Source organism: Vulpes vulpes, chromosome 2 (assembly GCF_048418805.1).
Source record: "Vulpes vulpes isolate BD-2025 chromosome 2, VulVul3, whole genome shotgun sequence".
NCBI classification, from domain to species: Eukaryota; Metazoa; Chordata; class Mammalia; order Carnivora; family Canidae; genus Vulpes; species Vulpes vulpes.
This window is the reverse complement of record NC_132781.1, coordinates 154,728,814-154,754,587: the sequence shown is the minus strand read 5'-3', so window position 1 is coordinate 154,754,587 and position 25,774 is coordinate 154,728,814. Positions and strand designations below refer to the sequence as shown.

Here is a 25,774-nt window from a genome sequence, read left to right as displayed (position 1 = left end):
ACTGTTTGCAAATTCTTCATTTTATCTAATTTGGTCCTCACAGCGCTGAGTGTGGGGGGGACAATCCCATTTTAAAGCTCAAGGAACTGAGGCCCAGAGTGGAGGAGGAAGTACCTTGCTCTCAATCACTTGCCTAGCCCGTGAGGGGCCTAGCCAGTGAGGGAGTCAGGGCCTCCCCTCTCCTCCCAAACGCTCCCCACGGCCCTACTGCCTGCACCCTCCACCCTCACCTCAGCCACCTTGTGGCTCCCCTGACCTTCTACCCACCTCCTTTCTTCTGCCCACTTCCCCAGCACGCCCCCCCCCCAGGGGACGCTCAGGCCCACCTCCTAACAAAGCTGGGGACTGGCCCTGCCATCTCAGAGGGTGGGGAGCAGAGAGAGGCAATGGGCCAGAGGCCAGAGTGAAGGTTTAAAGGCAACCCCGGATCCCCCAGACAAACACCCCTCTGTAGCTCACGGCCTGTTGTGACTGGCCATGGGCCAGCCTCACCAAGGGCGGCTCCAAGGGCTGGGCTGGTTCCCCCACCTCCTGTCCTGTCTGCAGGCCAGTGCCTGCCAACCCCGGGCTCGGGCAGGAAAGGGCAGGGGTGTTCCCTCTGGAATGGAGGGTGTGGGAGGCCAGCGAGAGTTGGGGAGGGCAAGGGACGCTGGGCGAGCCGCAGGGCTGAAGGCGCGTGAGAGGGAGGTCACTGGGTCTCAACTGTGCATTTTGCAGAAGAACAAACCAAAGTCCAGATCAAACAAACGACTTGCCCAAGGTCACACAGCAAGTGAGTTACAGAGGTACTCCTGACTTCCGGCCCCGGGAGATCTTACCCCCCTAGCGGGTCTCCCAGGCAGAGTGGCGGTGGTGACTCTGGTGTATGGGCAAGAGGGCGAGCTCCACACACCAGGCCAGGAGGTCGCATGTTAAAATTATAGAGTAAGTCTAGCTTTCCTAGAATTCCATGCGCCACTGCAGATACTCCAGACAGCGTCTGCATCCTAAACTCATTAATTACCAACACTGGGAGGTCAGCCAAGTGTGTGGAAAAGGAGGAGGGAGAGGCAGAGAATTAAAAGCAAGACCATTGAGAAGTTGGTATTAGGGACAAATCCAGATTATTGGAGTTTGTAAGAGGACACCGGTCTGGGTTCTTAAAGACAGCTATAAGGAGCCACACAGGAGCCCTGGGGGACAGGGCACCTGGTGCCAGGAGATCTCAGGTGCCTGTTTGGATTTGGTTTTTGCCCTGTACTCCCACCACCACCCCCCGTTTTTTTAAGATTTTATTTATTTATTCATGAGCGATACAGACAGAGAGGCAGAGACACAGGCAGAGGGAGAAGCAGGCTCCCCGTGAGGAGCCCGATGCAAGGACCCTGGGATCATGATCTGAGCCAAAGGCAGATGCTCAACCACTGAGCCACCCAGGCATCCCAAATCCCCATTTTCCCCCCAGAAGTTTGCAGTTGCCTGTTCCATGGGATACAAAACTCAATTACATCTATGTGTTCGTGCTCTAGGAGGTGGCAGTTAGAAGCAGCTCAGAAACCGGGGTCTGTGCAGCAGCTGGGGGCTGAAAGGAGAGCTGAGGGCAGTGAGGGCTGGATGGGGTCTCCCCGATTGCCCACCAGCCCGTTCCTTCTAGGTTTGGTTCGGTTCTTCCTATTGTTGTCATTGATCTTGTTTCAAATGTATCAACAAGGAGTTCTCAAACATGTTCCAAATGAACCTTCCTGTCTCCATGCGCCCGGATGCCTCGATGGCCCTCAGTTTCCCCATTTGTAAGGAGACAGCCATGGACTTGGTAGTTTTCAGACTGGTTTCCAGGGAGTCCCTTGACAATAAGGAGTGGCCTCCCAGGACTGCCACCAGGGGTGAGGAGGGGTGAACGAGACATTGAAGAGGGGGTGTAGAAGGGAGGCATGTGGTCCCTTAAGCCCTTTGGGGAAGCTTACTTTTCTATCATAAATTCATTCCCCAAACTCTTCCAGAAAAGAGATCTCCTTTCAGTGTGGACCAACACATCAGAAAATCAGCCAGCTTCCCCTTTTCTGGTTGGCGGAATGTCCCTGCACCTCCGTCCTCCCCCGAGCCAGACTGTGAGTGATCCCCCTGGCTGTTGTAGGGTGCCACCCCGGGCTCCCCAGATCCCTGGGTCTCCTGTCCTACTTTATCCCTCCACTCGAGCTTCCCGGGGAAGGGTGCCTGGGGTGGGGTGGATTTTTCCTGAAGCTTCGCATGCCTGGAAACGTGGTTCTTCTACCTCTCCACTCAGTATTTAGTTTGGCTTGCTGTATACTTCTAGGCTGGAAATTATTTTCCCTCAGAACTTTGGAGAGTTGTCTCAGAGGTCCTAGTGCTGCTGCTGACAAATTCTGATTTCATCTGATTGTGGGTCCTTTTATTTGTTTTTGATCTTATTTAAAAAAAAATCTACAGACATGGATGAGATATTCTCTTTATGCCCTATGTTCTGAAAAGCCATAGTGATGAGCCCTATTGTGGGTCTTCTTCACTCATTGTTCTGGGGACTCAGAGGGTCCTCTCATTCTGAAGACTCATGGCCTTCATTTCCAGGAAATTTTTGGGAATTCTTTGATAATTTTCTTCCCTTGATTTTCTCTTTTTAATCATTTGTGGGGGGCACCTGGGTGGGTCAATTGGTTAAGCATCTGACTACGGCTGAGGTCATGATCTCAGGGTCCTGGGATCAAGCCCCGTGTCCTCGGGGAGTCTGCTTCCCCCTCTCTGTCTGCTGCTCCCCCTGTTTGTGCTCTCTCTCTCTGTGTGTCAAATAAATAAAAAATAATCTTTAATCATTTGTGGAATTCTTATTAATAAGATGTCGGATCTCCTGGAGCAATCTGGTCTGACTACTTTATCTTTTTTGTTCCACTTTACGAGAAATTGTCTCATCTTCCAACTCTTCTAATGAAGTTTTTATTTAGTTTGTCATATTTTTTTTTTAAATTTCTGGACTCCCTTGCTTGTTCTCAGAATATTCTTTTCTTATAGCACCCTGTTCTTGTTTTATAGATGCAGTATTTTATCTCTCTGAGAACAAGGACATTTTCTTCTGCCCTTTGTATTGTCCATTTGTTTTAAAGGACTCCAGCTGTTAATTTGGTTTGTTTGCTGTCTGTCTACGGGGGCTTTTACCCCCAAAGATCTGCTGATCTTTGGCTGGTCTGCTTCTGTTTAAAAGTAAGGCACTAAGAAGCTCATTTTTTTTTTTAAGATTTTATTTATTTGAGAGAGAGAACACAAGTGGGGGTGGGGAGGGAAGGGGCAGAGGGAGAAAGAGAAGCAGACTCCCCGCTGAGCAGGGACCTGGACTCAAGGCTTGATCCCAGGACCCTGAGATCATGACCTGAGCCGAAAGCAGATGCTTAACCAACTGAGCCACCCAGGTGCCCTAAAAAGCTCATTAAAAAAAAAAAGTCCTAAAAAAACAAAAAATGTCCTAAGAAGCTCTGGGTGTGGGTGTGGGCTTGTTAATTAATGACTTAATTGGCTCATTGGCAGGAACCTGGTCATTTCATGGAGGAGCCCGTAACTTCTATCAGTATCTGTAGTCTGTTCCCTTTGGCTGATCAGTCTCTCCAGCCCCTCTCTAATTTCCTGCTTGGAGGTTGAGCTGGGCTTTACAAGTTCTGGCCCAAGGGGTTGTGAGCCCCACACCACATGATTTAGACTTTCCCTCAGCCCCATTCACAGCCAGGAATTAACTGCCACCAGCCCTAGGTTTCTCTCAGAACTCTGAGTCCCAAAGTCAGATGTGCACTGAATCACCTAGGGATCTTGTCCAAGGCAGACTCATGTCCAGATGCTTGTCTAGTGTTCCTGATGAGGCCTGAGACTCTGCATTCCTAACAAAGTCCTCAGAGCTGCTGATGCTTTTGATACAAGGGCCACATTTTGGATGGCCAGGGTCTAGAGCCAGGCTGCCCCATATAGCTTTATGCAGTGGTGGACACATTCTAGCCCTGCACTGACCAACATGGAACCACGAGTCACCGTAAATAGCACTTGAAATGTGGCTGGAAGGACTAGAGCCCTGAACTGTAATTTTTTTTTTAAGATTTTATTTATTTATTCATGACAGACACATATAGAGAGGCAGAGGCAGAGTCACAGGCAGAGGGAGAAGCAGGCTTCCTGCAGGGAGCCTGATGCCGGACTCGATCCTAGGACCCCAGGATCATGCCCTGAGCCAAAGGCAGATGCTCAACCACTGAGCCACCCAGGTGCCCCCTGAACTGTAATTTGTATTTAACTTTAGTTTTCATTTAAATTTAGGTGGCCACATGTGGCTCTCACATTGGGCAGTGCAGATCTACCTCCTGAATCACTCTGTAGAGGTGAACTTCCTGAATTGTTCAGGACACGGGAGGACTGTGGTGAGGGTAGGGTGGGGGGTCTGGTGGGGCTGGAGCTGAGGTGCTCCTCTTACGAACTTTCATCTTCCCTTTTTTAGTTCCACATGGCACTCAACTTTTGACGGCATCTGTTGCCACCCATTCGTGAGCTTTCCTGAGCTTCTTCAGCACAATCTATTTTTATTGTCCCCCCTGCCCCTCGCCACCCCAATCTCAGCCTTTTCCAGGCTGCAAAGTCACACACAGCCATAGGCGTGTCCAGCTTTCAAGGCTCAATCGGCCTCTCTCCAATGTGGTTTCTTCTCTGCTTTCCCTTCGGCCGTGAGACTTATACATCTTCATTCCTTTACTGTCATCACAGGGGATTTGAGGAGGACACAGAGATGAATGCTTGTTGTCCCCCTGTCTGCTCTGTGTAACCCAAAGCCCCTCCACAGTTTTGTTTTTAAAGACTTTATTTTTTAAAGTAATCTCTACACTCAACGTGGGGCTTGAACTAACAACCCCAAGATCAAGAGTCACAGGCTCTACTGGATAGAACCACTCAGGTGCCCCCCGCCCCCGCTGCAATTTTTAAAACATAAAAACAGTTCTGGGGGCACCTGGGTAGCTCAATCAGTTGAGCATCCAACTCTTGATTTCAGCTGAGGTCATGATCTCAGGGTCATGAGATCGAGCCTTGCATCAGCTGGGCATGGAGTCTTGAGATTCTCTCCCTCTCCCTCTGCCCCTCGCCCTGCTCATGCTCACAATCAATCTCCCTCCCCCTCCCTCTCTAATTAATTTTAAAAAATAGTTCCCCAAATTTGTTCCTTCCAGGAAGCTGAATCTGTTCTTTTACCTGTCATTTGCTTATGGGCCAGGAGATTTGTCACACCCAGGAGCCTGGAGAAACCATCCCTAGGTCACTGAAGAGCCTGCGAGCTGCTGGGGAAAGTCAAAGGCTCTACCTGTCTGGGGAGAGGGAGCCTGGCTAACCCACTCAATGTGGTTTCTCTATTCTCTGAGGGGACTGGGGGGCTCAGGTGAGACCGGACAGCTGACGGCACCTTGCACACCAGAGCAAGGCATGTTTAAGACTGAAGACTTTCTTTTTTTTTAAGATTTTATTTATTTATTCAAGAGAGACACAGGCAGAGAGAGAAGCAGGCTCCATGCAGGGAGCTTGACTCAGGACTCGATCCCAGGTCTCCAGGATCACACCCTGGGCTGAAGGTGGCGCTAAACCGCTGAGCCAGCCGGGCTGCCCAAGACTGAAGACTTTCAAGGTGCCTGGGGGCTCAGGGGTTGAGCGTGTGCCTTTGGCTCAGGGCGTGATCCTGGGGTCCTGGGATCGAGTGCCGCATCGGGCTCCCTGCTCAACAGGGAGCCTGCTTCTCCCTCTGCCTATGTCTCTGCCTCTCTCTCTGTGTCTCTCATGAATTTAAAAAAAAAAAAAAAAAAAAAAAAAAAGACTGAAGACTTTCTAAGCCCTTGGCAGGGAGATTTGGAAAGGGAAAATTGAGAATGGTTATCAGTTACCTAGTAAATCACACAGATGGAACCTAATCCTGGCAGGCAGGGGCTGGGCTGGGGTGGCCCTTTGGGACAGATGAACTACAAACAGAGGTGTTGGAAGCTTAGGTTGGAGGTAGGTGCTGAGGCTTCCAGGAAGAATCAGCTTGTGTGGCAGGGAATGAGTCAGGCTCGCCCAGTTGCCCCCGAGCCCACCCCCACCCCCATGCCCCAGCCAGCTGCTCCAAGGTCTCTGGACTCTCTCTGCTCCTCTCCATAGCACTTCTCCCAATGCTCCTTCCCTATGCGTGCTGGTGCCCACCACTTCCTGGATATGTGATCCCTCTCTGCATCCCCCACGGTGGCAGAAAGTGTCTCCTGAGGCACAGTGGAAGAAGCACGAGTGGATTGAGTACAAATCTTGAGGTCAGAGAGATGAGAGTCTGAATCCTATGTCTCAGGCTGAGTGTTGGCCCCCAGTGGTCACCACGTCCTAATCGCCAAAACCTCGGACCATGTTCCCTTATGTGGCAAAGAGGCATTGGCAGGCGTATTAAGTTAAAGGTTATGAGATGGGGAGAGTAGCCTGGATTACCCAGGTGCAGCCAATGTAATCACAAAGGTCCTTAGAAGAGGGAGGCGGGAGAGCCAGTAAGAGGCTTCACGATGGAGGCAGAGGCCAGAAACAGAGAGATAGAAGATGCTCCACTGTGAGCTTGAAGGTCAAGGTGGAAGATGGGGCCATGGGCCAGGGAATGTCAGTGACCTGCCCCCAGCTAGAAACAAGAAGGAAACATTCTCTTCTAGAAGCTCCAAAAGGAACACAGCCCGGCCAACACCTTGATTTTAGCCCAGTGAGCCGGGTTTTAGAGCTGACCTCTAGAGCTATAAGAAAATTAATGTGTGTTGTTTTAAGTCACTTCGTTGGAGGTCATTTGTGACAGCAGCCCTAGGAAACCAAGGCCTGCTAGCTCTGTTATATCTTAGCACCAGTTACCTAACCTCTCTGAGCCTCATTTCCCTCCTCGGAACAGTAGAGGTAACATACGTGAGAAAATACACACAAAGTACTCAGCATGGTAGTGGGACGCAGGAAGCAGCGGAAGGACTGACAGCCGTTGTGTTTGTGGTCACCGTCATTGTCACTACTGGTCATCTGTCCACAGGTGTAAGTACAAACGGGACATTTTCTTTGTTGTCTAGACTCTCTGGGGTAGAAAGGATAGGGAACGGTGAAGAGACAGGCCTGTAACTCTGCTCGCTGTTCTCAACCTGGGGCGATCTGCCTCCCAGAAGACACTTGGAAAGCCTAGAGATATTTCTGGTTATCACAGCTGGGGGTGCTGTCGGCAGCTGGTGGGCAGAGGCCAGGGATGCTGCTAACCATCCTGCAATGACCAGGGCGGCCCCTGCGACTCAGGATTATCAGATGTAAACAGGGCCATGGTGAGGAACCCTGCCATCCTCTGAAGGTTTATTATACCTCTTGGGCTCACAGTATCAACAAGTAGAAAGAAGAGTGAGCACAGCCCTGGCCCAGCAGGGCCACTGACCCTCAGGGTGTCCCCAGGAATATTGCTTACCTCCTGGGAGGCTTGGCAGCCATGGGCACTTTCAAGGTAGAAGTTCTGAGTTCAAGACTCGGCTCCTGCGCTCGCTTGCTGTGAGATTTTGGGCAAGTTCCTTAACTTCTCTGAGCTTGTTTCCTGTCAGCAAAGTGGACATAGAAAGACCTGCCCTGTGGTGTTGATTAAACAAGAAAACGTGTAGAAGCCCAGTGCCCAGTGCTTTGTCAGTGTCTCCTTAAATAGTTTGCTTCCCTTCCTGACCAGCATGTCAAGGGGGGATTATTTCCCTTTGACATAGTCCCTTAGGAGGCATCAACTTTTTAACCTTTTAAGCTTTCTCCCCCTTGGGGACAGTGACACAGGGAGACTTACATGGGGGCTCAGTGTGGTTTGAGTACTATGGGGAGCTGGCCGTTGGCTTGCACCCCAAGACTGAGGGGCAGAAGGAAGCCACAGGTCACATTCCAGCTCTGGGTCGGTCTCAACCACAACGCCCACAGGTCTCCCTCCTGCTGACTCCTGGCACAGCCTGTGCTGCCTTTTTGGCACAGGGCACAAATCTGCCTTGTGACCACTTTCATCTGGGTTTTCTATTTATAACTCTTAGTGCATGGAACTTATCAGGCTTGCAGGTCTTGGTTGGAAGCTCTTTGGGGGCACCTTTCATGATAGTGTGGGCCACAAAAATCAGAATAAAGGATGTTCAAGCCAAAATTTGACAGGGTGGGTAAATAGGACTTAATAGATGTGGTGGGCCTGAAATCTGGACTTCCGGATCCAAAGGCCACTGCTTTTTCCGTAGGACTTCAATATGATTGATTAGGCACCTCCATGATCACTGCTGAGCTAGACATGGGGAGGGGGGGTGATCCGCACTCAATATTGATTGGAGGAAAGATCTTAAAGGAAACAACTCCAGGGGGACCTGAGTGGCTCAGTCAGTTGAGTATCAGCTTTCAGCTCAGGTTGTGATCCCAGGGTTCTGGGATCAAGCCCCGCATCAGTCTCCCTGCTCAGCGGGGAGTCTGCTTCTCCCTCTCCCTCTGCCCCTCCCTCCTGCTTGTGCATTCTCTCTCTCCCTCTCTCCCTCTAATAAATAAAATCTTAAAAAAAAAAAAAAAAAGGAAACGATTCCACTTCCATCCTCTGTGTCTGAGCTCTAGGGATGTGATCCCCATGGTCTTTGAATCCCTCTTACTGTTATGTACACGGTGGGCCCTGGTTGAATGAATGACAGGGAAAATGGATAGAAGAATGAGTAGAAGGATGAAGGTATGTTATAGTAGATGGGTGGGTGGGCGGGTCCAGGCATGGATGGGAGGATAAAAGAATGGATAAATACATGAAACAAGAAATGTACTTCCTAATTTCTGGAAACCAACCATGAGGAATATGTGTTCAGTGTGTAATTGTGTGTGGCCCCAAGTTCAGGGGAGCAGTAAGCCAATTCAGACCCCACCTTTGGGAGCTGTGACACACAGCAGGACAAAGTCATGCAGGCAGGGCAGATGGGGTGGGGGTGACGATGTGAAACCCAACATGAGTGGAGAATATGGGTGGTGGCCATTGAGGATTCAGGCAGACTCGGGTCACCATGTAGCCAACAGAATGTTTGAAGGTTCCTTCCTGAGAGTCCCATTAATGCTGCTGCCAAGAGAGATCCCCTCTGCAGAGCTCTCCCTGGTTTTTTCCAGGTGCCTTTGAGGAAGGATTCCTGCCTTCTAGTCAAAAATTGCACATGCTGTGCTCCTTCTCCTAATGTCCCCAGAGTCAATATCTGCAAGGAAGGATGAGCTTTTGGAAGACACTGGTTCTCAAGCTATGAATGACTACAATGCAATAGAACCACAGATTTGAAAGGCCCTTAGTGATCACCCCCAAACTGGACCATTGTATAGACAGGAAAACCAAGGTCCAGAGAAGGGAGAGGACTTTCCAAAGTCACATGGCCATTCATTGGCAATGGAAACCCTGCTCTCCTGGTTCTCACCCCCAGTTATGAATCTGTGGCATGCCCTTCCCCTGTCCATCCGGCAACCCCCTTGCTCTACCGGCCCCATTAGGATTTTTGCCTTCCTGGTGGAGGTTTTACTATTCCTCAGTGGAAATGAAAGAGAAAGTCAAACTCTCCAGAAGCTGTAGTGGATCCCTCTTCAGATCCCCCCTTGGGACAGGGCTTCACGGTCCGGTTCTCTGACTGCCCTGTACATACTTGAGTTTGACCAGATGCAGCTAACACTTGACCAGGTAGAGAACTGAGAGCTCAGGTCCAAGGAGAACAGGGAGAGCACAGACTGAGGACAGAAGAGAAAGGAGAAGAGGGGCCAGGAGCTGAGCTTTACCACTCACCCACCATCCACCAGGCACTGCGCCGAGTAATTCTATCTCACTGATTCTCTCACCCTAGGAGATAGCAGGTATTATCCATGCCTTCCAAGAGAAACCACTGAAGCCTACAAAAGTGCCTCGGCTTATAGGGCTAGTCGGAGATGAGGCCAAGATCCAAACCCAGACAACCTGACCCCAAAGCTCCCGCTGGGTCATGAGCTTATAGACAGTGTGCCAGGGATCCCTGGGTGGCGCAGCAGTTTGGCGCCTGCCTTTGGCCCGGGGCGCGATCCTGGAGACTCGGGATCGAATCCCATGTCAGGCTCCCGGTGCATGGAGCCTGCTTCTCCCTCTGCCTATGTCTCTGCATCTCTCTCTCTCTCTCACTGTGTGCCTATCATAAATAAATTAAATTAAATTTAAAAAAAAAGACAGTGTGCCAGGAGAACACCACCAGGAAGTCCTCCAGAGCCACCCACGAGAAGCTGGAATTTCTCTCCTGAGGGCCCACATCAATAAGGTCAAGGCTAACAGGGGCCAATGCAAAGTCTTGCACTTAAGTTCAAAATGACATTTGCACAAGAGCGTAATGGAGACCTGGTTACTGGGCAGCAGCTGATCATAATATTGTCCCGTCATACTGCAGCTGCTATTGCCTTATATTTCCAAAGGACTTTGCAGTTTAGAAAGCCCTTCTACTTGCCGACCTCAGGCCTTTGACCATAAACAAGCATAAGAATAAGTCTGGAAAGGGTTTTGAGAGTATATCAGTAGGGTGTGTATGAGCACCTGTGACTGCCTGTAAGGGTAATGAGCTATTTGTTTGCATTAATCCAGCATAGTATCAATAGACTTTGTGCACAGCCACTGTGCTAAATATATTACGTGTTTAACCCATGAAGGACATTATCATCGTAAAGATCGTTTGAAGGAGCTTAGAATATTTGCCCTGGGAAAAAAATAATCAGAGAACATACCATTGCTGTTTTCAAGGGCAGAAAGCTCTTTTACTTAAGAACGGATTGAGTTCACAGGACCTTTACCAACCCTTGGTTGGTTGGGTTAAGCAGGACATCCTGTAGCCAGCTGCTAGCGCCACCTGTTGGTGGGAGGTAAAATTGATGTGCTGATATTACCTGCTGCGGTCACTGTTTTCATCCTTGAAGTTTGGTTTCACCTTTTTTTTTTTTTTTTTTTTTTTTTACGTAGAAGTGCTTTTATACCTGGCAGGTTGTCATTATAAGAGGTAGCACACTTACCTTTGTGGGAAGAGAACTAGGTGAAAATGATAAGGAGGGATATTTTGGTTTCAACATGAAGGTTAATTTTCTGGAAAAAAAAAATTCCCCAAAACTCAAGGGGCTACTTGGAGTAGTGAGGTTCATGTCTGTGGAAGAAACCAAGTCATGCCGAATCTTCCCATGTTTTAAGTGATGGGGAGAAGTCGATCCCCGTGTTTTGGTGGATGGAGGGCATTCGTGGGTTACCTACTTTGAGTTACATACAGTTGGCCAGTTGAGTAGTGAGTGATCTGTCAGTTTTGTTGTCTTATCCAGGGAGGAACTTTTAGGCCGGGCCAGAAGGAAGGAGGGTACCACAGGGGCAGAGCAGGGGGGCGGGATATTTGGGACAGGTTGGATCTGGCAATGTTTATCCTCCAGATATGGCTCTAACACTCGACCAAGAGATAGGCAGAGAGAAAGGAGAAGTGACTCAGAGAGTAAAAGGCCCTGACCTCGCATCACTTCCCGGACTGACCTCCCACACAGGACCATTTGTAAACAACCCAAGGAAACAACAGTTCCTTGTAGATTCTATAAATGTGATTAAGGCTGTGCTGGAGACAGAGGTTCAGAGTGTGGCCGAGGGCAGGCATCAGTCAGATAGGACCGGTCAGGGGTCTGGGGCAAGGGCTGAGCCCCAGCCTGTGTGGTTTTCTCATCAAAGCCCATCGTTGATTCAGGGCCTGGGTGCCGGGCCCTTTGTGTTTTGCACATTCCCAGGGAGGCAGTCCAGTGAGGGTTTATGGAGAAGGGGCCGCAGCATAGGACAAACGCTGGCTTGAATGCTAGCATGGCTACCTGTTAGACTTGTGAGCTTGGCTTGATTGCTTCGCTACTGTGAGCCTCAGTTTCTTCAAAGGGCAGTGATTGCACCTTCCTTACCTGATGGGTATGAGGATTGAATGAGAGCTCCTTCATAAGCACTGAGTACCATGCAGCCACATTATTATTATTATTGTTATTATTACATTAACCTCTGTCATTAAAAATCATTCTCACCCTCTCTGCACCTTCCTTGCTTTTCTACGGCCGAGGACCTGGTCACACACAAATTTGATACTGAAATCCCCCAGCTGGATCTCACTTGGTTAACAAGAATCGCTGGGTCCCACACATGAAAACACCCATGTCCTTGACCATCAAGGACCACCCCCTCCCTCCCACCTTCTCTGAAGCGGCAGGAACAGAGATGCAATTGAGAGCCTTGGGTCCTGACATAAGGCAAGATATACTCTGAGATTACTCAATGTTTCCTCAGAAAGAAGACTAGCCGGCCCATCTGAAAGGACGTCTGCGCCGGAACTGAGCACCCACGAGGTCACCTTGAAGGGCCTGCAAAGGAATCTGAGTCCTGGTGGCCTTAGGCAGCCGCATTACTGGTCAGTGTGTGTGTGTGTGTGTGTGTGTGTGTGTGTGTGTGCATGTGCGTGCACACACCTGCATGTTTCTGTAGTAACCTGTCAGGAATCCCTCTAGATGTGCAGGTAGCAGGGGCAGGTTGGTGCAGTGGGAATCATACAGGCTTGAGGCTTGCAGGGCCAGGTACCTATGCCACCTCTGCATCTTCCAGACGGTGTAAGCAGGGAAAGACAACTTTATACCCCCAACCTTGGGGTCCTCTTCTAATCCAGGGGACAAGAAAACCTATTTTACGTGGTATTTGCTAGTTCAATGGATTTAAAAAGAAAATATCTGGCTAAAGGTCTTGGTACCTAGCAGGCGTTGGGATAGTGGCTTGTGTCATTTTTCTGCATGTTGGTCCCACGGAGGCAGGGTTAGCTTCTCCAGTGATTATGTCATGCCTCCCTCACTAGGTGATCCTCCATCAGTAGCTGCCTCTCTGTCTCTCTTTTCTGTTTTGTAAAGGAATTGTAAGAAAGCATTGTTGCTGAGTCTTCTCAGCTTGCTATTGGTGGGGATAGAAGCAGAAGGTTCAGGCAAAGGTATAATATGCAAATGCATAATGCAAAACTCTTTAGGATGGGATGGGGAATGGGGGGCGGCGGGGGGGGGCAGGTGCCTCTCCTTGGGAGTAGGAATGGGGGCAGCAGGTGGGATGGGGAAAGACTTTCATTCCATATCTTCATATGGGTCCAAATTTATTTTTAGAGAATTTTTTCTTATTTTGAGTTCCAGAGCCACCTGTCTCTGAGTTCAGCAAATATTTGCTAGTACCCACTAAAATACTAAGAGCCACCACTTAGCACTGAAAGCACTTTCCGTGCTTAACATCTAACCCTCAGCTGCCTTGGAAAAAGCTACCTCATTTTACCAATGAGCAAACCAAGCTAGGAGAAGTTCAATCACTTGCTCCAGGACTTCTACTAGCAAAGGTGAGAAGAGCCAGATAATTTATCTGGGAGAAGTAGGAGGAGGATACGAAAAAGACCCTAAACAGCCTCTCCCCTCAAGGACCCGACAATGAACTTGGAAAGTTAACTGCCAGACAGAGCAACTGAGACACATGCCCGGGGCGGTGCTTCTTTGCAAAGCAGTGCTGTGGAAGCGGAGAACATGGCTAGTTCTGGCCAGGGGAGCAGGAGCCTTTCTGGGGATGCTTGGGCTCAATCTTGAAGCATACGTTCACTTTGCAGGGGGAGCAGGCAGTGGGGTCTGGCCAGTGGGCCTGTGTAAGGAGGTCAGGAGATGGGAAGCCCAGCCAGGAAGAAAAGCCAACCCGCATGAGGAGGCCGGGCAAAGCCAGGCTGGGCTCCTTGGGAGAGCCCAAGTCGTGGGAGTCCTGAGGACCTGGTCTTTGGGAGGAGGGGACAGACAAGAACATGGCTTAAAGGAAGGCAGGGAGGGCCATTGTGAGGCTGAGGCCCCCAGGGTGTGGGGCAGGCCACAGCCACCAGAGCCCCCAGCCTGGGTGCAGATGGCCTGCCCCAGTGCAGGTGCCCTGACCCATTTCCACCAGGAGCTGGGGGAGTGGGGAGCTGCAGCTCAGAGGTGGGAACTCTTAGGAGATGTCCTCTGGGGCGGGGGGGGGGGGGGGAGAGGGGGGGGAAGGCCGAAGCCTGGGCAGCCAGTCTGCTGGCAGTAAAGACCAGGAATGACGGGGGAGGATGGAGTGGTCCGTTGTCACAGCAGTTTGGTGGAGGCTGGTGTGAGGAGCAGGGAGACTGGAAAGAGAGGGTGGAAACAGCCAGTGAAGGGTTTTTGCTGCCAGCTGTTCAAGTGTGGGCACTGGGAGATGATTGTTTTTTTCAGCCCAAGAATGTTGTGATCAAATCTACAATCTCTCTCTCTCTCTCTCTCTCTCTCTCTCTCTCGCTTCTGGAGGCAAGGAATCTGTCTTGCATTTTTCTAGTGTGTTCCCAGCACCTAGCACAGTCACTCAGTAGGTGCTCAGTTAGTATCTGTTTAGTAACTATGTAGAACCACAATCTCTGCAGTGTTTATGGGTATACACAGATATGGTAAACATTTTAAAACTTTGATGAAAAGAATACACACTAATGGCTAAGGTAGTGGTCACTTCGGGGAAGGGAGGAAATGAGGTAGAAGTAGAGTAGAAAAAGGATTTCAACTAACTCACTTTTTTTTTTTGTAAAGATTTTATTTATTTGAGAGATAGCAAGAGAGAGAGCATGAGCAAGGGGAGGGAGCAGAGGGAGAGAGAGAAGAAGACTCCCCACTGAGCAGAGAGCCCAAGTGGAGCTCAATCCCAGGACCCTGAGATCATGACCTGACCGAAGGCAGATGCTTAACCAACTGAGCCACCCAAGTGTGCCCAGAATAAATATTTTTAAATTATAAGTAATAATGTAATAGGAGCCCATGTACTCAGACTGAACAAATGTTTATGATCATATTTCCTTTTTCTTTGTTAAATAGAAAAAAATGAGGGGCACCTGGGTGGCTCAGTTGATTAAGCATCTGCCTTCAGCTCAGGTCATGATCTCAGGGTCCTGGGATTGAGCCAGAGTTGGGCTCCTTGCCTGGCGGGAAGCCTGCTTCTCCCTCTCCCTCGTGGCTCCCCTTGCTCATTATCTCTCTCTCTCTCTGAAATAAATAAATAAAATCTTTTTTTAAAAAAGAAAAAGAAAGCAAATTTGTATGCTTATATTGTGTTAGATCTATAGAATATCTCTTCTCCAGAACATAGAGTGACCACCGTGAAGCCTTACGGCTTCTTAGCATTACCAGGAGGCCTGGATAATTCTTTTCTTGGTGGTGATCTTTCACAGGCCTACAAACTGTCAGCAGCTGTGGTAAAACTACTGCTCTGAAGTAGGGAAATCTCATTTGCTTCCCCCCTCTTCTCGATGCCCGTTGTTCAGAGCAATTGTGGATACTATCGCACGCTCAGAACTTCTTGGCGGGGAGGATCGCGACACTTGTTTCTGGTGGCTTGACATCATATTAACCGTGTACCTCGTGGCTCACTCCTCGAGTGTAAGATTACAGGATTGTGGATTTTGGTTCCTGCTGCCGTCAGGGAAAGAAGCCATACTCTGAACTCAGAGAATATGTTTGGGTCCGAGCTCTACGTGTTCCTCGCTGTGTGACTTCCATCCATTCACTCAACCACTCTGAGCCTCAGTTTGCTCAGCAGCAAAATGTGATGACTGAGAAGATAACGAGTGAGCAGATAGAGTGTGTGAAGGTGCCCCTGACCGAGCCTGGTGCCTGGAGGATGCTCAACACCATTGACCGTCTTCCCGCTGAGGGCTTTGTGCAAGCTGGCCTTTGTCCTCTGTCCTGTCATCCCATCGCTTGTCCATCCTTCAGGGCCCATTCACATTTAGCTTTTCCTTGAAACCATTCTTCACAGCCCAGTGATGGCTCATGTCACTGACTGCTTAATAGCATCGTCAAATTTTCCATCTGCTTGCTTATTTATTTACTTATGTGTGCCTCTTAGATTATAAAGCTTCTGGAAGCAGCAACAGCATTTCAGGCATCATTGGAGATGCCAACAGTCCCACCAGCATGGGAGGTGGATGCCCTGGGTTAAGGTCAAACCTGAGGCTCCATGAAGCTTTGGGAACTTCAATTTCTTCAGTAAAATGACAATAATCACTTCCCTCGCACAGTTTCTAGTAAATCAATTTAGACATTCTGGGTGAAAACTAGTTAGGAAAAATTTAATAAATATTGTTGAGTTAATGTAAGCTGCTTTGAAAAATGAAGTTCTTTACAAATGTCAGACTTGATTTTTAATTCCCCGCAATAGATAGTAAAAGGCCTTGTATTTACTGGCCACCAAGAGAAAATGCATGCTTGCCTCTTCTCTGGTCATCCAGGTGAAGACCGAAAGAGGCAGCATACAGGCATTGTAAAGCTCACTCTGATGTTAAACAAAACTTTATCTTTGTTCTTACCAGGATCGAGATGACCACAGCCACCCCTTTGGGGGGTACTACGTTCTTCTCATTGAACGTGACCACCAGAGAAGACTTCCTGTACAAGAGTAAGGCCAATGTGGCTTGGCAGCTGGGGGAAGGGTGGCAGGATGAGGACATGGTCAGCTCCTGGTATAGAGGCCAAGAGCGTAGGGTCTGGATAGACTGTCTGTGTCCCAGCCTCACTTGTTCCATATGCCCGCTGTGACCCTGAGCACATGACCTCACTGCTTTGTGCCTGCTTCCTTGTCTGCAAGATGGGGATATTAATGAAGCTACCCCTGAAGGTTGGTGTGAGACTAAACTAGATGATCCATGTAAGGAGCTTAGAATAGCCTCGATGCACACAAAGTACCTAACGATTATAATCATCACTGCTATTACTACTATTATTGTTAGGGAGTTTTGGGGTCTAGAGGGCGATAGACATTTGCATCTCCTGTAAGATGTTCCTAAATGAGTCACCTTAGAATGTAACTGGTTTCATACTGTTCATGCCAATTTTGCAAGGCAAAAACATTCCATCAATTCACAAAGGAGTAAATGAGTGTAGGTGGGAGTAACCCTGGGGAGACATTTGCCAGGAGCAAGGAGTCCCCAGAATGAAAAACTTAGCAACCACTCTTCAGAAAACCAATGAATCTTTTTTTTTTTTTTTAAGATTTTATTTATTTATTCATGAGAGACACAGACAGAAGGCAGAGGCATAGGCAGAGGAAGAAGCAGGCTCCATATAAGGATTCTGATGTAGGACTCGATCCTGGGACTCCAGGATCACGTCCTGAGCCAAAGGCAGACACTCAACCGCTGAGCCACCCAGGGGTCCCAGTGAATCTTGTGAGGGGGAGTTGGGCCCATTTCCGTCACTTCTATTGCTCTGGTACACAGCCTTGCTCATGGAACAGGCCTCCCAACACTCACCAAGTGTTTACCCAGTGATAACGGCTCCAGACTGTTGCACTAGCAGGAAGCCAATTATTGGCATGACATGTGTCTGCCATAGAGACCCAGAAAGGGTCACTCTTGGGACAGGGTGACTCTTGGGACAGGGTCCCACATGTCAGCCTGTTCCTTGCCACGTGCGGAGACCTACAGAGGCCTGTTGACGTAGCTCAAAACAGTTCTGAAGGGAAATGCAAGGTAGATAGAATCTCCATCAGCAAGATGGGAATCATTCTGCTTTTATTTAACTAAAGGTAGTGACTCTCAACTAGACGATCTTGTCCCCTAGATAAGCTTGCCAGATTTTGAAAATAAAATATGGAACACCCGGTTAAATTTGAATTTAAAAGAAGGCAACATTTGTTTAGTATAAGGATGTGCCGTGCAATATTTGAGACATACCAAAAGTTATTCATTGTCAGAAATTCTAATTTAAACAGGTATTGTGTACTTTATCTGGCCACTTTATTAGCAAGGGACATTTGACAGCGTTTGGACACTTTTGCTTGTCACAGCTGATGGGGAGGTAGAAGCATTGTCAATGATATCTAGTGAGCAGAGGCCAGAGATACTGCTAAATCTCGTACAGCACTCAGGACGACCCCCACAACAAAGGGTTATCCGGACATGCTTGAGAAACCATGAATTAAAGTAGCATCACTGGGCTCCCCAGGAAGGAAACAAAAAACACGTTAATCCATGGTGAATTCCCTACCGCACCCCCTTTTCTTGCCTTCTAGTCTTTCTTCCTGTGAATATTTGGACCTAGTTTTGTTTTTATTTGTAAACCTTTTATAAGAGCACTATATACGCTCAAAAAATGTGCAAATCATAAGTGCGCAGCTGGATGAATTTTCACAAATTGAACACACTTGTGAAATCAGCCTGCAGATCAAGAAGTGAACCACCACCAGTATCCCAAAAGTCCCAGTGTCCCTTGTCACACCATCCCCACTTGGTCAAGGGAATCCTCTGCTCTGACTTCTCCCACCAGACATCAGTCCTACCTGGTTTTAACCTTTATACCCTATATACCCTTTTATTTGGCTTCTTTAGTCAACGTAATGTTTGTATGCACATATTTTAATGGATGCAACATAATGTGTACATGTAGGGGTGTACATAATATCATATTCTCTTTTCCACACATCATTCAAAATTATAGTATGATATTTCATAAGATAGGCATACCATACCTTATTGAACCATTCCCATATTTAGAATAAATACCATTGTAATTAACATCTCCCTTCATACAGCTTTTTCTGTATTTAGGATTGTTCCTTAGGATAAACTCCCCAGAATCAAACAGATTAAAGTATAACCCCCTCTTTATAATTTTTTTTTGTGTGTTTTCAATATCAATTCCAACAAGGATGTGATCTTGGACATGGAATTAGAGGTGTGAAAATCTAAGATATTAAGCTGCAAGGACATTCATTATACCTTGTTTTTCATAGTCTAAAATTGGAGACAACATAAATATCTTCAATACAGAATTGGTCAACAAATTATGGCACATGCAAACGATGGAGAACTGGCTAGCCATCAACAGTCGTGAAAAACAAGGTAGTTACATGGAAAGACGATGAGGATATGGTTGTAAAACTGTGAATGGAACATGGTTCCGTTTTTTTCAAGTGCATGTTTTTCCACTTTTAAGACTATTTCTTGGGCAGCCCTGGTGGCTCAGTGGTTTAACGCCAGGGCGTGATCCTGTAGTCCTGGGATCGAGTCTCACGTCGGGCTCCCTGCATGGAGCCTACTTCTCCCTCTGCCTGTGTCTCTGCCTCTCTGTTTCTCTCATGAATAATTAAATAAAATCTTTTTTTTTAAAAAAAAAAAAGACTATTTCTTTAAGGTGGATTTCGGACATAGGATTAATAAATTATCCAAAAGTGTTGGTGGCTAGGTATTTAATATGCATATCTGCATATACATGATGACATCGGTGAATGTATATATGTGTAGATGATCAGTAGTTCCTGGGGCAATGAGTTCTCTTTCTTGGCTTGTATTTATATTTTCAAAATGAATTACAAAATCACATACTACTTTTGTATGATGAAAAAGAGGGAAGGGTGTTTTGCTTGCCTGTTTCACAAAGGAAGTTAGATTCTGTGCTAGGAGTGATAATAACAGGATGGCCTGAGACAGAATTTTGGCAGGTTATGTGCTGAGGATGCTGCCCTCCATGTCCCCCTGGAGGTAGGGGTGCACTGCTGCTCTAGAAATGTCTCTGTCCCGGGGTCAGCAGTCAGGGTGCTAGGATATCCCATAGTCTCCCCGCCTATCTAATGAGGATGCAAGGTGCCAAGTGTAAGTCCCCCTCCCAGTCTCTGAATACTTTCCTTTGTTTCAGTTTGCACATTTGACATTTCCACCCCTCTCCTCGTAGGTTCCGGAGCCATCGTTGCTGCCATTGTGGTAGTTGTCATCATCATCTTCGCTGTGGTTCTGATCCTGCTAAAGATGTACAACAGGTATAGGATGCCCTGGGCTCTGATGGTCTTGTGCCTTCGGTGATGTCAGAATGAATGGGAACTAACATTTATAGGTGCCAGCAGTGTGCTGCAGAGTATCCATGAGTCCATCATCAAATGCACTAACCTTCTGTGGGTCCTTTTTTGACCTCTGTTCTCCTGTAGAAACTTTATAGTAACCAAATATTTTTATACCTGGAGAAATATTTTTAAATATAATAATCATCATCACAGTGCTAATGCCCTTGAGCACTGTGGTAAGCCCTTGTAGGTAAATTATGGTAATAGAGGAATGTTCCAATCCTTTTCTCTCCAGGAACCCTGTGCTAGGGTGTGTTGAGCAGATCACATGAGTATTTGAGGAGACAAATACTGGAATGCCTGTCACCCCAGCTATTATTTGCCTGGGACTAAATAAGAGAAAATAATATCATTTGATTGCGTAAAGAATAAATGTGTTATCACCTCACGTGTTAGCATCTCTAAGTCACAACTTTGCTAGAAGGTTATTCTTCTCAGGCAAGAAATCAAAATAAAGAGATTAGGAACACAACCACATCACAGAAGACTTGGAAGACATTTAAAAAAGAGAAGTGTGTTTATCGGTGAGGAAAGTCATTTACAATGTATCGGCAAAGTTTACAAAAATAATATGTACATTATGATTATACATGTGGGTTATACACATAATGAAGATTAAAATATTTTTTAAAAGATTTTATTTATTTATTTATTCATTAGAGATACAGAGAAAGAGAGACAGAGAGAAAGAGGCAGAGACATAGACAGAGGGAGAAGCAGGCCCCCCTCAGGGAGCCTGATGTGGGACTCAATCCCTGAACTCCAGGATCACGCCCTGAGATGAAAGCAGAGCTTAACTGCTGAGCCACCCAGGCATCTTTTTAAAAATGTTTTTTTTTAAGATTTTATTTATTTAAATCAAGGAAGATTCAAATGATACACAGCAAGATGTTAACAACCAGTGTGTCTGCATGATGGGATTGCTAATTGGTTAGTTGGTTTTGGCAGAGGGAGGGAGTATATTTCTTTATTTTTGAGATGCAAACAGGCATTGTTTTTATAATAATGTTCATGTTTTATATTATGTGTTACATGTATATAATATACATATAAAGATCTCCTACTATGTGCCACGCATAATTCTAAGTTCCTTATGTGTGTATCAACTCATGTAATCCTCACGACAACCCTACCAGGTGGGTATTTTTATATCCCCCAACTTTATAGCTGTGAAACGGGTACCAGGAAATGAGCCAACAAGCCCAAGGTCACTCAGCCCTCAGTGGCAGAGTTGGGATTCAAACCTAGTACATGCAGTTTCCAATAAAATAGTCCTACCACTATATGTAATAATAATGTTATTTTTAAAATGTTGAAGGTATTACAATTTGGATCTGCCCCAGACCAGGAAGTGGCATCCAAATGCAACTTCTGCCCTTCATTCCTGCCTGTTATTGTGGGAGCTCTGAGCCCCTTGCCTAGGCTGTAATTTGGGTGGAGACTCTACTCTACCCACCCCACCCTGTTTACAATGATGCCTGGGCTGCAACTTAGAGACCAGAGCTTAGTCTTTGGCCTCTCAAAGGCAGGCAAGTCACTTAACCTCGCTGTGCCTCGATTTGGTCATCTTTAAAATGGTCTCTTCAACTGGGACCAGTTACATGGAGAATATAACCAAGTGGGATAGTGATGGTTACATGGAGAATGCCCTTGTTTTGAGGAGTAGTTAGGGATGAAGTCAGTTAGGGATGTAGTGGCATGATGTAGTTAGGGATGAAGTGGCATGATGTCTGCAGCTAACTCAAGTGGTTCAGGATTTAGAAAAACACTCTGTGTAATTGTGTGTGCGTGTGTGTGCATGTGTGTTAATGAAGAGAGAGAGAGAGAGAGAGAAGGCAAATGTGGCAAACTGCTGGCAATCAGTGAATTGTTCTGTGAACGATACTCAGGTAATAGTTGTACTATTTGTGCAACTTTTCTGAGCATTTGAAATTTTTTTAAAGTATTATGTTAGATCAACAAGATGAAATTTCATGTAGACATTAGAATTAATGATTATTGTCAGTCACTGAATTTTCTGGCATATGATATGAAAGATTGGATGTACATTTTAAGTCCATTCTCTTCTCAACTATGCAAAAAGTTCTTAAATATTTCTAGCAATAAACTTGGCAACATAATGAAACTGCAAAATTTAACTCACACTACCACTTTGAACTGAAAAAAATCATAGTATCTTCATTTGTCTTTAATGTAGTCACCTCTCTGGGGCAGCCCTGGTGGCGCAGCAGTTTGGCGCCGCCTGCAGCCTGGGGCACGATCCTGGAGACTCAGGCTCCAGTCCCACAGCGGGCTCCCTGCAGGGAGCCTGCTTCTCCCTCTGCCTGTGTCTCTGCCTCTCTCTCTCTCTCTGTCTATGAATAAATAAATAAAAATCTTTAATAAAAAAAATGTAATCACCTATCTGAGTCACTTAACCCATTCATTAATGGGAAAAAAATACAGCTAAATATCTCATCTGGGTTACACAAAAAATGGAAGGGTCTGACTAGCTGATTTCTAAGGTCCCCCCCCCCCAGTTGTAAAATTCTGTGATTGGCAGTTAAGCAGCGTGATTTAATGATGATCTACATTAATCTCGTTGCCAGAGCCAAAATCATAGGTTAGACAAGGTCGAAGACTCAAGCATGCATGCGTATCTCATTCCAGGAAAATGAGGACGAGGCGGGAGCTGGAGCCCAAGGGGCCCAAGCCAGCCTCGCCTTCTGCCTTGGGCCCAAACAACAACAGCAGCCAGCACCCTGCAACTGTGACCTTCAGCCCCGTTGACGTCCACGTGGAGACTCGGTGACCGCCCCCCCACGCGGGTGCTATCTTGGCCACCGTCCAAAGGGCCTTCTTCAGTCAAGATCCAGAAGCACATTTCTCCTCTGGCAGCTTCACTATGAGAGTTCCTTCCAGGATTGGGTCAACGGGAACATCTCTTATGCAATTCCTGATGCTTCAGGCAACCCCCAACCCTGTCTTGCCCTGCCCCACCCTAGCTATATCCATATCCCTGGTGCCACCCTTCCACAAGGCTGTTGAAGATTCTGTTGTGATCTGATGAGGTAGAGCTATGTTGGGAATCCACTGAAGCGGGTGTGGCTCTCTCCCCCAAGCACAACTGCTAGACAGACAGACAGCCCAGGAGTCTTCTGGTCAGGAGTCAGAGGTCAGCAGCACATGCTCTCAAGAGTTATCACAACAGGGTCTGCCACTGGGGTCCTATCAGAATAAGTGCTATAGCCACATCTTTGCAGAGCAAAATGCTCAATCCCATTAATCAGGCACAGGGGAACTAACTTGGGCTAACTAACCAAAAAACCAACTTGTTAATGTAGGACTTGTTCTGGTACTAGATGACCGCTAGCTAGCTTATGACAACCAGTCAGCGGGTTTTGGTTGGGGGAGAAACAATTCTCCTCAAAAGTTTTCTATTTTTCATTAGCAAAGAGAGATGAAGGAATAGGATGACCTTGAGGAATGATGGCCTCTGGGGTCAAAGCTTATTGCAGTGTCCGTGGACCTTGAATGAGTCTGGAGCTAGTCAGAGCCCCTCCTCTCCCTTTGGGGCGGGATTAAGCCCGACTCAGTCTCATTTCTTGGCTTCCCTCTGGTTTCTGAGCAATCCTCTCTCTCCAGGTAACATTTCCCTCCAAGGACCAGTATTAGAGACTGATCAGATGACAATCCTGTTTATGTCACCTGGGTCCTTCCTGATAACCTCACAGAGATTCAGGCCACATTCAAAGTATGACATTTGCAAACCATTTCTCTCTTTGACTCCTTAGCCTGGAGAACAATCTACTGAGAGGGGAGCCATTTTGAAATTAAGACTTGCCTTCCAAGCCCTACCTCCTGGTTGTGTGGTCTTGGCAGAGTGATGCGAGCACTCCATACTGGGATGGCTAACCACGAAGTGGGGATGATGACCTCTGCCTCACAAGCTTACTTTAACTAGTCAAGGACTTAGTAGAGCAGCTCGGGGAGTGCCTGGCACTCAGCAGATGCTTAATAAATGAGAGCCAGCATTATTGTTACAGTATTTCTTCAATGGCAAGACATATTTGTTCACATTTTAATGATTCTGAAATCAGGATATGTCTTCAAATTGATGGGTCCATTAATGTAGTATTTTTTTTTTCTCTCTCAAAAAGCTGTTTTTAATCAGTTGTACACCTTACAATTAAAGGCATCTTGGAAACAAGGTCATAAATCTTTACTCTGTTACAGAAAGTGACACACTCCGACATTTAACCTCAAATTCTAAGAGTCTCTTCCTCTTGGAATCAGAAATCTCTTCTGAGGGGAAACTGAGGGTCAGGAAGGTAAGAAGACTGACCCAGGGTCACAGAGTCATGTCATCCCACTCTAAAAATGCTCGCTTGGATAAGTCTGGAAAAATACTGGCAAATACTTCCTACCCCAAACATCTTTTCTCCCTACTGTGTTTAAATATCTACCAAGTATCAGGTGCTTGGCAAGATGCTTTCATGCAAATTATCTCATAGGATTTATTTTTCTAATAACCCTGGAAGGAATTATGTTTTCTGTTTGCAGCTGCAAGTTGCAGATTCAAAGAGAAAAGGGCTTGTCCACAGCCACACAGCTAGTTAAGTTGCAAAGATGAGACTCAAACCCACGGCTCTTTGAACCCAAAGTCCCTCTCTCTGTTGTACCACATTCTTCTTTAACATCCTGGCTCAGAGAACATGAATTTCTTTTGTGGGCCGAACATGTGTCTGAGCAAAGGCCCATGTATCTCAGCAGAGGTCAGGAGTCTAGCTTCCAAATTGACAGTATGGGGCAAAGCCACTTTGGTAGCCTCCTCTGGGCTCCCATGACTGGAGTCAAAGGCCCCCTCTCTGAGCCCATCAAAGCTCTAAGGATTCCTCTTTCATTTCCCATAAGTCTAATCCCCAGGGAGCAAAGGGTGAAATGGCATCCAACCAGGAAAAGCTATTTCCTGAAGGACTCAAATCCCAAATAGATATGTTTCCAAAAAATTGTTCTGCTTTAAAAAAAGAAAAAAAATTTTTTTTTGGAATGTTCCAGCCCTAAAACCAAACTCTTCTGCCCATACTGGAATCTTCCTGGAATTATTAGAGGAATTATTCTCTGTTATATGTTCTTTTGCTAAATGAAAGCTTGGAAGTGGAGGGGGCGCGGAGAGAGAGGTGAGGGGAGGCCAAGAAAGGGGTTCTAGTGTTTTGTTTTTAACTAATGAAGATAACTCAGTAAACATCCTTTGAGGGCACCTATGTGCAAGGTGAGGTGCTACTAAACACACTGTCACTGTCCCCACTCTTCAAGGAGGCTGCAGTGGTTTCCTGGGACAGGGGCCTTGCAACACGGGAGTATTTCATTTCTGACAGGTGCCTTTCCTAACTCAGCAGATGCTGCCTTAATCGGCCACTGAATCAACAAAAGATACTAAATGTCTAAAGAAAATGTCTAAAAAATAAAGAGACTTAAATCAAGCATCCGTTGAGTTGACTTCAATTAAATTTAGAGTTAACAAATACCTTTTCTAAGAACTGCCTTCCCCTAACAATGTAAATAGTGTCCTGTGGGGGGAAAGCCTCGGCTGTTGCAAACACTGTGCTCTCATTTCTAAAGGGCGGTGGGAAAGGTGGGCTGCCGACAATGGGCCTTACCATGAGTTGGAAAACTTGGTAGCTTGATTAACTCTTACAAAAGGAATCCCATTCCAGAGCCTGCTGTTAAACACCAGGAATGCTGATATGTCGAGATTTGGGGGCCCCACGGAGTGATGTAGACATTAGAATGCAACCCAAGTCACCAATAACGACACTTACCATTAATTGTTTCTGATGTGTTCCAGGTATGTGATGGGCCTTTTATACGCACCAGCTCCTCTAACCATTACAGCTCCCA

At 46.9% G+C, this 25,774-nt stretch overlaps 1 protein-coding gene across 1 annotated transcript in view; it reads left to right on the top strand.

Moving 5' to 3' along the window:
- The window catches only part of NCMAP (non-compact myelin associated protein), a 42,718-nt gene extending 17,362 nt beyond the window's left edge, over positions 1 to 25,356 (top strand). Inside the window, exons 2-5 of the mRNA XM_072750793.1 lie at positions 12,299 to 12,419; positions 16,371 to 16,456; positions 19,729 to 19,813; positions 22,544 to 25,356. Of these exons, the coding sequence (XP_072606894.1) occupies positions 16,378 to 16,456; positions 19,729 to 19,813; positions 22,544 to 22,685 (306 nt within the window). The 5' untranslated portion in view covers positions 12,299 to 12,419; positions 16,371 to 16,377 and the 3' untranslated portion in view covers positions 22,686 to 25,356. The remainder of the gene's footprint in view (positions 1 to 12,298; positions 12,420 to 16,370; positions 16,457 to 19,728; positions 19,814 to 22,543) is intronic.
- Positions 25,357 to 25,774: the final 418 nt, after the last annotated feature.